General features: G+C 39.6%; 1 protein-coding gene across 1 annotated transcript; it reads left to right on the top strand.

Annotated features, from left to right (window-relative positions):
* The first annotated feature begins 496 nt into the window (after nt 1-496).
* Nucleotides 497-11217, top strand: MORF4L2 (mortality factor 4 like 2). The gene is made up of 4 exons (XM_062184366.1): nt 497-603; nt 1950-2041; nt 8330-8426; nt 9653-11217. Exon 4 carries the CDS (start codon nt 9677-9679, stop codon nt 10541-10543), a length of 867 nt encoding a protein of 288 aa, XP_062040350.1. The 5' UTR covers nt 497-603; nt 1950-2041; nt 8330-8426; nt 9653-9676; the 3' UTR covers nt 10544-11217.
* Nucleotides 11218-11598: the final 381 nt, after the last annotated feature.

Here is an 11598-nt window from a genome sequence, read left to right as displayed (position 1 = left end):
TGGCCCTGGATTTGACCTCGCGCTTCCCCACTCGCGGGAACCTTAGCTCATTTCCGCCTATCCTATTTCCGCAGGCCACGTAGACACTTCCTTTCCCAGTGGAAAAAAAAAAAAAAACCACAAACCCATAATGCCTCCCTGCAGAAAGGAAAAAAATTCTCTGGTCAGAGGAACTCTGGGTCGTGAAAATAGGCCACGTGAGCACTCTGCCCTATAGACTTATGACCCAACGGCTGTCGCGCTTTTGGAGGGCGGGTTCAGAATCTAAGAGCGCGAGCGTCATTGGCCAGAAGCCGCGCGAAAGGAGGAAGCCGATTGGTTCCTTTTAGGCTCTAACCATGAAGAAGCAGGTTGCTACGCCCGCCTTTACTGCGGCGGAGTGTCATTACTGACGTCGGAGTCGTTGTCCAATCATTTGGTTATGGAACATTCTAAAACTTAGACAAGACGATCGTGATTGGTTGAACGGCTTAAGCCCGCCTCCCGGGTGACGTGTCTGCGTATGGATATCAGTTGCCAGAGAAACCTGGCTTTACTATGGCGGTTGGAGGAACGGCAGTGATCACACGTCGGCTGCTGGGAAGAACTGGATTCTCGTTTCAGGTTTCGGGGTGGGGGGTGGGGAAAAAGGGTCGATGATTTCCCCTTTTCGGCGTTTTTATAGATAGGATTAGCTAATTGCTTCACAGTCGGGCAGAGCCGGATTCTGATTCCTGCTCGCCAACGCCCCGCTTGGGCAAGGCTCCTGTTCTTTCTGTGTCTCGGTTTCCATGTTTGTAAAATGGTGATAATAATAGTATCTACCTCAGAGACGTGTGTTCAGAGATGTGTGCTCTAGTACTGCGTATAAGGCACTGGAGAGGAAACCGGCTTTCTCGAGAGGTTCACTATTGTTACGGAGATAAATATCCACGTAGCAGAATGAGAGAAAAATACAAATTACGTAAATTCGCTCGTCACAGTGGCTTTTCTGCGCCTCAGCCTCCTCCCTGGGAGAAATTAAAGATAAAACAAGATAACGTGAATTTTTACCAATTAAATAATTTTACTATCTGGGAATTGCCTCAAAATAGCGGGGATTGGAATTTTCCCCTATTAAAAAGTTAAAGAGGAGGGGGATGGAGAACGATGAGCCACATGCGATGCGTAGGCCTTGTTTGGATCCTGATTCAAAAGCACGCCGACTGTAAAAATCTATTTAAGATGCGTCAGAAAAATTTGGTCACAGATTTCGATATTTGGAGGTTTTCAAGGAATTGATAGCGATTTTTTTAGCCGTTGTAGTCCTATTGTGGTTATGTTCTCAGATTGTCTTTATTTCATACGAATTTTTACAAAAATATTTGTGGGTTAAATAATATAATGTCCGGGATTGTCTTCAAAACACGTTGGTGACTAGCATTTCCTTCAAAATAATCTCAGCGGTAGGGGAGAAGGGGGAGGGGAACAGAGGGGAGAAAATTAACCGTAAATTATTAATTGTTTAAGCTGAATTATAGGCATGTGGGTTTCTTCTGTTAATCTCTTTCTCTTGATATATACTTGAAATTTTCCATAATAAAATACACAAGTCAGCTATTCGGTGAGCTTTAAAAACTCGGGGGAGGGGGGAGGGAGCAGTGGGTGGGGTTATAGATGAAACAAGATGGCCTTCAGTTAGTAATTGTTGAAGCTGCATGATGGATTCCTTCTACATTTTTATCCATTTGCTACTATCCTTAATAAAAAGTAGGGGGGGAAACAAATTAATTTGTCAAAGGTTGGATAAACATACAATAAAGTAAATTTGAAAATATAACCACAAGAAAGGAAAATGAAGCACTTGTACATTATTTATCAGCTTTGGTGTCCTTTGTGTGTAGTAAAATTGCTTATACTGGTGGAGAAGAAAATCATCCTCTCATACCTTTTTTTAATGTCCTTTCTTGTCCCTTTGTTTGACCTTCTAGGTCACCGTCTGAAAAGCTTAAGTTTACTGTACAGTAAAGGGTCAGGAGGTCTGATCCTGATAGCAGAACCATCCCTGTTTACAGAATCTTGGGTAAGTGCCTCCCTTCTGACCTTAGTTCTCACACAACATACTACTACCTAAGCTTACAGGAATGTTTGCAGAATTAGTAAGCTCCTATCTGAGAAAGTACTCTTCAATGCTGAGTCCACTCATGCTTCCAGTAGAGAAAAAGGATAGGTGACAGAGGGCTTTACAGTCTTCTGTGCGTTAGTAAAGTATACTGCTAAGACTGATTCCCTATGTTAGATCCACAAATCCAGATTTTATTTGGGGGGGATGGCATCCCACATGCAGTATAATTCAATGTGGAGGAGCAAATAGCAACTTTCTGAATTGAAATCCTAACTCTGCCACTGTGTGATCTTGGGTAAGATACTTAATTCACTTTGTGCCCAAGTGTCCTTATCTGTAAAAATGGAGATTCTAACATAGCAGTTCTTGCTTCAGGACAATGCCTAGCCCAAATAAGTGTTTGCTTTAATAATAATTGTTGCTCTGCTAGTCTTGATGCATCCTGTTTTACACATGTACATCTAGCACACACTTCTGAAAGCAGTGGATCCCCTTTTTGCAGTTATAAGGGGAAAAATTAATGCTATTGATTTCTCTCCTCATTTTCCAGAAGCAGCAGTTACCACTAGGACTGAAATTAGGATTTCTGGCTAATTCTAACAATCTCAAAAGGTTTTAAGTACATTGGTCATATTTTCTATGGGGAAATTTCCGGGTGCTGTAATTTTAACATCTTACCATATTCAGCCTGCTAACAAATTTTATATCATTCCTCCTTTGTTCAGACTAACACACACACACACACACACAAAACCTGTTAAGCATAAAGAAAATGTTCCAAGATCCAAACAGGAAATTGATATAAATGTAACTGACATGATATATGTGCACTTTAAGGTTTATTCTAAACAAACTGGAGGAGATGTTTTCAGCCTTGTTTGCGACACATACATACACAAAAAATGTTAGCATTTGGAGTCTTGCTTCCCAGATGGCCTATTGCTTGCATAAAGAGTTGAAAGAAGATTTTTCAGTCTCTTCAAAGCTGTATTTCTCATGGAGTCGTATTCTCCCTGCTGAAATCCAGACTTTAGAAGAGGGCACTGCCATGAAAGAGATACATTAGATGGATAGGCACAAAACACCGTTACATGAGACCATTTAGAAAATGATTAAGAACAAAAGTAGGGAGGTAGAGTATCGGGCCAGTACATGTTCAGAGAAAGCAAGGGTCAGGGTGACCTGGAAAAGGGAAAGGACCTTGACCTGTCCTTTCAAGGATGGGTAGACCCTAAGAGGGAGGGGATCTAGTCTGAATGGTATGGCTGCGAAGTATAAAATATGTGGTGAGGTGAACTTAAAAATCAGGTTATATAAGGTTTCCATGGACAAGAATGGATCAGAAAGTAAGTGTGTATTTTTAAATACATGTGTTGTTTTTAATAAATTTTTAATCACATAATTGAAATAAGAATAATGTCCTTGTAAAATGTTTAAACATTAGAATAGGTTCTGGTTCCCTTTTCTTGCCACTCCCAATTCTCTTTCCCTCCCTGGAGTTAATCACTCTTACCAGTTTGCCCTATTTCCTTCTAGATCGCTAAGTTATGTACCTGTCTAAAATGTATATGGAGATATATATATATAATATTTTGTGTTTTTCTTTATGCAAATATGGTGTTATACTCTTGATATTGTTTTGCAACTGACTATTTTTAATTTTATTCAACAAATTGTCTTGGCTTCCTTAATGTCTAAAAGTTCTATCTTACCCCTTGCAAAGTTGCAGTCCTTTAATTAGCAACGTACTCCTTGTTAGGTTATGCACCACGGTTTATTTTGCCAAATCACCATTGACAGCCTTTTAGGTTGACTCCAGTGTTTTGCTGTTTCAGATAGTGCTGCATCAAACATCCTTAATGCCTGCTTACAAATGTTAGTCAAGGGCGTTGTTTAAGCTGCTAAACTAATAATTAGACCAGTGTGAAGGTGGTAGGACAGACATACCACTCTGACAGAACAGATGGCCTAGGGACAGTGATAACTGTAAAAATGAAGTAATCCTAAATAATTGAGGGTACAGTACCTTAAGGGACCCATATACCTGGGAATTTAGAATGTTATAGCATTTCAAATCAGTGGGGAAAGGGTATATCCTTCATTATTATTAATAAATATTCATCAATGAATATTTGGAAAAGTTAGTTACGATGGAAAAAATTGAAAACACCAAGAAATGATGCATTAAATCATTTTTACCATAATGGTCTGGGGGCATCCTTCCCAAGCATGACATAAAGACCAAAAGTCACAAAGATAAAGATTGACATATTTGTGATACTGAGATCTACACAAATACATGTTATCTTATAGTGACATACCATTAGATACACTTTAGTAAAGGTGACATTTTGGAAAAAATTCACTAGAAATCAATAAAAAGCAGCAAACCTAGTAGAAAAGCAAACGAAAATATCTTTGTAAGAAACAGATACCTGACCAATGAATGTACAAAAAGATGCTTGATATCACACAAATTCAAATGGAACTACATCATTACATGTTAAATTGGCACAAAAAAAGCTACTTTTTCAAAAAGATGTTTATCTAGTGTTGCTGAAGGTGTAGAAGAATGAACTTGGGCATATTTGCTGAGTACAAATTAAAACCAGTTCTTGATGAAGTTAATTTGGCTCTTAGCAGGGTTGTAAATAGACAAATCCTTCCACTGAGTAGTTTCCCTTGGAACATGCCCTTCAGAAATACTTATGTTCTAATATATCTATGAATCAATGTCTATAACATTGTTTTTGTGATGATGAAATACTAGAACGAACCTAAATATTCATTAATATGAAGCTGGGTAAATTCTGGTACATAACAGATTACAGAATGTGGTGTGGATACTAAAGAGGTAGGTATGTACTGACATGGAAGGATACCCATGATAAGGGGGCGGGGAGCAAGGGGCAGAGCAGTATGCAGCTCAGCTTTTTTAGAACTGAGTAAATGCATGCTATGTATAGTGTACATATTGACCTTTTAAATTATGCTTTATTTGAATGTATACATAAAAATATTCGAAGGCATACATAGTCCTTCAGCGGTTATTCCTGGGGGTAGGGAGATAAGGTAGCAACTTCACATTTTTATATAGTATAATATGTATAGGTTTACAAAGGAACTGTAAGTGGTAGTAAAAATTTAGTTTATTGGTGGAAAATACATATAGATTTTCAGTTCATAATTTACAAGTAAATCCTAGGTGGGTTAAGGCATTAAATGTATAGAAAGATGTCATCATTTGTTCTTAGTTTTTAAACTTAAAAATGGAAGGGAAAATTATACATTTGATCACAAGACTTGAAAAATATTGATGTCATACACTAAAAGAACACCTTAGGAGAAATATTTGTGGAAAATGACAGTATAAAGAGCTCATTGGATATTAAAAGCGCTAAAGACCAATTCAAAATGAATGGGCAGTGGGCACATTTTTTCAGTGTTAAACCATCACTAACAAATACAAACTGGAAACTAAAACAACCTATCTCCTTAACAAATTCACAAATATTTTTAAAGATTCCCAGTGCTGACCAGAGTATGAGTGATCAGCACTTTTCCACACTACTTCTGGGATTGTTAAAACTTGGGGAGTGGGGGTAACTTGGCTGTAGAAGTGTTAAAAGCCTCTTTGCCACTAAATCTACTTCTTGGAGGTACCAAAGTAGGAGGAAATGAGGGCAAAAAAAATTTACACAGAATGTTTAATAATTGGTTATTAGAGAAGACAAGCAGTGAGGGAATGTACCAGATGTTTCTAGAGGGAGTGGTTAAGTCTAAGGTAGGCCACTTGATGGGTCATACTTATAGCTCTCAAATAACAGTAATAAGTTGTAGTTTTCAAGATTTGATAGCCAGAGTGAGCTTCTTTCTGTTTAAATGTATATTTAGATATTTTAAATAAACTTGGCAACGTTAAAGATAGAAAGCTAAGACATATAAGTGTGTTTCCTTAATTTCTGCTTTGCCTTAAAGCTGACTTGTAGAAAACCAGTAGGAAAATAGAAGCTGCTATCCCTAATGGTGCTTTCATTTTCTCCGTGTGCTGAAAACACCCCCTCCCCACCACCACCACTTGTTAAGCAGCTCTGGGGTACTAGTATCAGAAACGTGGCCTAGAATAGCTAGGAAAGGCTTAAAGATCAAAGAGGGTTTAGGGACCTTTCACTGTGAGATTGGAGAAAGGCTATCAGAAGCAGTGGGTATGTGTTAGTGGAAAGTAGCAGATTAAAACAGCTCAGCAATATGTAAGAGCTTTGTTTTTGGCAAAGAATGTGCAAAGCACATTAGTCGGTGCATCCTTACAGCACTGTTAAGCTGCTGGGAAAGGGGCTATGTGGTAGAGACACCATACCATAAAGGAGGAGCCAAAGGTTGAGTGGATGATGTCTGGTTCCTGACTCCCAAGTAGTGGTTACTTGTTTGTTGTGTAGGGCACCCAGATGAAAATAAAAGGTTTCATCCTGGCTGTACCCACACTGGCTACATAAGCCTTGACTAATGGTGCAGGTATTCTATAGCAATGTTAGATATTCCATTGACTTGGAACTAAAGAATTTGCAGAATAACTAAATTCATCCACTGTAATGGGAACCAGGTTGAATTCTTTGCAATTTTCTTAGGCAGGCATCTGCTACCAAGGGATATACAAGAGGTTCAGCTATCACTCTGGAGTTCCCCTAGAGAGGAACACTAGCAAATTGCTGATAACCCAGATGTGTCTTTTAAAGATTTATTGATTAATTTGAAAAGCAGAGTTACAGGGAAGCAGAGAGAGAGGTCTTCCATCCGCTGGTTCACTCCCACAAATGGCTGCAATGGCCAGAGCTGCACCGATCTGGAGCCAGGAGCTTCTGGGTCTCCCACGCAGGTGCAAGGGCCCAAGGACTTGGGCCTCTTCCACTATTTTCCCAGGCTATACCAGAGAACTGGATTGGAAGTAGAGCAGCCGGGACTGGAACCAGTGCCCATATGGGATGCTGGCACTGCAGGCAGCAGCTTTACCCCGCTATACCACAGCACTGGCTTCCCCAAATGTGTCTTTCAGAATAGCTCTTGCCCAGGCTGGCTCTATATGTTTTGTGGTCTAGTTGGCACTAAGCCATCTTGCATTCTTTAGTATTTTTTACTAGCATTGCCTTGTTTTGCATTTGTGCACTATATGAGCAAGCCTTAAGATAGGCTTTCTGGATTTTACTTAATTCCTTCTGTCCCAGACACAATGAATTCCTTTTTTTTTTTTTAAGAGATTTTGTAAGCATGATAGCCACTGTTTTCACAGGATGTATCTGTAACCCTCTGCGCCAGCAGCTTTCTGGTTCCCTTAGGATCAGTCATCTTAGTCACAGCTTTTGATGTTCTGAAGATTAGCTTTGCTTTTTAATTCTTGCTCAGAGCTTCGGACCTTTCAGTTAGAGGATATTGTCTGCTTGGTAACCTCTGAATTCTGCCTTGGGGCTTCCTAGGCATCTGTCCACATATACTTAAGGGTTAGGAATTGACTGGTAGAACATCGCTGTATATGCAAGTTACAGTTACTATGGAAACCTGCTGTGAAACTGATCTACCCTTGCCCCTTTCTCAGAGCTTACCACTGACTTTACCAGGCTGGTGTTTATATTTCCCTATGCATTGATAGGTACCTGTTCAAAATACACAGAAACAAGATCACACTCAAGAGAACTGAGATTGATGCTTATTTCTCTGCCTGGGCTGTCTGTTCCTTTGGGATTGTGTTGTACCTAGTATTTTGCAACCTGCTTATTTATCTAACCATATTGAAAACTTCCCATGTCAGTACCTGGGATTCTGTTTAGTTCATTTGAATGCTCTTCTGTTCTGTGCTTATATAATTTATGTTTAAGATGTATACATTTCCCTGGTGAAGAATATGTAGTTTCCAGTTCCTCAGTATTACAAACACTACAAAAACTACAGTGAACATCTTTGCATTCACATGTACAGGTGTTCCTGCAAGCTACTGAGCCACATCACATTTCAGAAATTCTTTAAGGAGCTTGTGAAGGCTGGGAATAACTTGCCACGTTATATAGACAAGAAAAAGAGAGGCCCAGGGATGCACAGCTCATAAATGCTAGGTCCTGTTCAAAGTAAAGATCTTTATCATGTGAGACCCCAAGTATTTTCTCACAGCAGTTGTGAAATACATGTCTATAAATTATTTTTTCCTAGGTGACTTTACCGAAGTTCACTTTGATTGTAGATACCTGCTTTATTTTCTAGGCTGTGTTTCCTACTCCATTCTTACAGACCAACTCAGAAGATCTGTAAAATCTGGGAACTCACTAGGCATTCTTGGAAAGGAAAGAAGGAAGATTGTGTAAGTGAAAAGAATTGTTTGACCTCTCACACCATAGGATTATTTTTGCATCCTTTCTAGCCCTCCCTTACTGTCGATTATTCCTGTCGCTTCTTGAAATTCTCAACTTGGGCTTCCAAATTAATAGTCTCCTAATTTTCCTATGACTGCTCTGGCTATTTGTTTCATTTGGCCTTTCTGCTCACCCCTTATATATCTCTTCCTCAGGTTTCCCAGATTTTAATGCTGGAAATTCTTCCTCTGGTCTCCCTCATAGTGTCCATTGCCAGCTATATGATGATTACTCTCAGATTTCATTTCTAGTTCTGACTTCTCTCACCTAAACTCTAAAATGCTATGTTGAAATGCACACCACACATGCAAGAAGGCTGATACTGAACAACAATTTCTTCTCCTGTAGATGCAGTATTATTTTGTGATAATACTAATGACCTAATCACTCCTCAAACTGGGAGTCCTCACTGACTCCTCCCTCACCAACTTTTTACGCCCCCCCAACCAATGATAATTGGAGATTTTGTTCCATGCCATTTCTTGTCTGCTACCAAAGTATTCTGTGCCTGTAAACCATCACATACTAACCTTGTTTTATAATTGTCACTTTAGATGTTTGAATCCCTAACACCTACCATAGTGCCTATCTGGAAGCAAAAATACAGCAATAGATGATGACAAACCAAATAGATGGATGATTTACCTCCATTCGTTCATTTTTATTGCTGATTCCAAAGTAACCCTTAAAAAGTTACTTCTGTTAACTCATTAGCTCCCCACGTTTGACATTTCAGAGCCCCTTTGACTCCTGGTCTCCTTCAGCATGTCGCTCAGTTTCTCTTTACTGTCCTCACCCTATTTCCGACCTACCTGGACAGAGACAAGAACCTTTCCGGTTACTTGTTTTACTGTTGCTCATTTTGCCTCTCTTTGGCTAAATTGATGTTCCTGATTTCTTTCACATTGTCATTCCTTCTGTTCTGTTCCAAAGTCTTGCATTTCAACTCCACTGCCTTTTATCATTACTTTCTCATTTTAGTTCCTTCTTTCTCTAAAATTGCACATCTATACTTGTTAGTGACATAAACTGTAAGGCAGTCTGAGGAAGCCTGGGTGGGATGACAGTAGTGGGTAGTAGGAGTTAGCATATGTTGTGGCCTAATGGGCCTTTATGAACCATAGTTTAAGATCGCTGTAGAAAACAAACATGTAAAATACTTTATGTATTACAGTGGTTGGAATAAAAACAGGGTTGAATGAGTTCCAGAAAGCAGGGTTCTCAAACTCGTGGACAACAATCTGCGGAAGAAGACAACTTCAAAAAGCCAACTAGAGGCAACATGCAGAGAAGTAAGATGAGAGGCGCCTCCTCAGGAAAGAAGACAGCTGGCCAACAACCGAAGAATGTTGAACAAGCTCTCCCAGGAAGATGGGGGGGTCGCTCGGCTGAGAACCCCCCTTCAGGATCTGTGAGGAAGACAAGGAAGAACAAGCAGAAGACTCCTGGGAACGGAGATGGTGGCAGTACCAGCGAAGCACCCCAGCCCCCTCGGAAGAAGAGGGCCCGGGCTGATCCCACTGTCGAAAGTGAGGATGCGTTCAAGAATAGGATGGAAGTGAAGGTGAAGATCCCTGAAGAATTAAAACCATGGCTTGTTGAGGACTGGGACTTAGTAACCAGGCAGAAACAGCTCTTTCAGCTCCCTGCCAAGAAGAATGTAGATGCTATTCTGGAAGAGTACGCCAATTGCAAGAAGTCACAGGGAAACATCGACAACAAGGAATATGCCGTCAATGAAGTTGTGGGAGGTATAAAAGAGTATTTCAATGTGATGTTGGGCACTCAGCTGCTCTATAAGTTTGAGAGGCCCCAGTATGCTGAAATCCTGTTGGCTCACCCTGATGCGCCGATGTCCCAGGTTTATGGAGCACCACACCTACTGAGATTATTTGTGAGAATTGGAGCAATGTTGGCTTATACGCCCCTTGATGAGAAGAGCCTTGCTCTGTTGTTGGGCTATTTGCATGATTTCCTAAAATATCTGGCAAAGAATTCTGCTTCTCTGTTTACTGCCAGTGATTACAAAGTGGCTTCTGCTGAGTACCACCGCAAAGCCCTGTGAGGGTCTACTGACCACTCACCATTAATGTCTGGTATCTGTAAAACACTTTTTTTTTGTTCTTAGTCTTTTTCTTGTATAATTGATGTTCTTTAAAATTGTTAATGTATAACAGGGCTTATGTTTCAATTTGTTTTCTGTTCTATATTAAACAGAAAATAAAAGGAGTACAAGCTCCTTTTCTCATTTCAGAGTTGCTGCCAGTGTATGCAGTAATTAGAAAAAGAAGAAAAATTCAGTAGAACATTTTATTGCATAGTTGACAACATTGCTTGAACGCTGGTGGTTCCATCCCTTTGACACTACACAATTTTCTAATCTGTGTTAATGCTATGTGATAAAAAAAAATGCCCTGATTCCTAGTGCCAAAGGTTCAACTTAATGTATATACCCGAAAACCCATGCATTTGTGCTCTTTTTTTTTTATGGTGCTTGAAGTAAAAACCGCCCATCCTCTGCAAATCCATCTATGTTGTTCCTTAGGCATCCTATCTTTGCTCAAATTGTTGAAGGATGGTGATTTGTTTCATGGTTTTTGTATTTGAGTCTAATGCACGTTCTAACATGATAGAGGCAATGCATTATTGTGTAGCCACGGTTTTCTGGAGAAGTTGATATTTTAGGAATTGTATTTCAGATCTCAAATAAAAATTGTTTCTAAGTTTCAAAGCAAGAAATATGGGCTGTGCCTTTAATGTCACCAAAGCTGACAGACTCACCTTGCTCAGGAAAGATCTTGGTGGTATCACAGATTTGTGACTCCTAGATCGTTGACCTAGACTTCCCTGATTCCCCAGCAGAAGTCAAGTTCCTTCTCTTTAATCCTAGCATAGGGAATATATGGAGATGTGCCATGGTATTGCATAGCTGTACTTGTAAGTTCATCTAAACATGGGGATTTCCTAGTCAAACTACATATTTTTTATGACTATTTTTCAGATCAACTAGAAAAGTAACCATAGCTATTGTAAAAATTTTAGAAAATACATTAAGAACAAATATGGAAATAAGAATCACATAAAATCCTATCAATTCAAGTCCCAGCCCCCCCACCCAAA

Source organism: Lepus europaeus, chromosome X (assembly GCF_033115175.1).
Source record: "Lepus europaeus isolate LE1 chromosome X, mLepTim1.pri, whole genome shotgun sequence".
Taxonomy (NCBI): Eukaryota; Metazoa; Chordata; class Mammalia; order Lagomorpha; family Leporidae; genus Lepus; species Lepus europaeus.
This window is presented reverse-complemented; position numbering and strand designations above follow the sequence as displayed.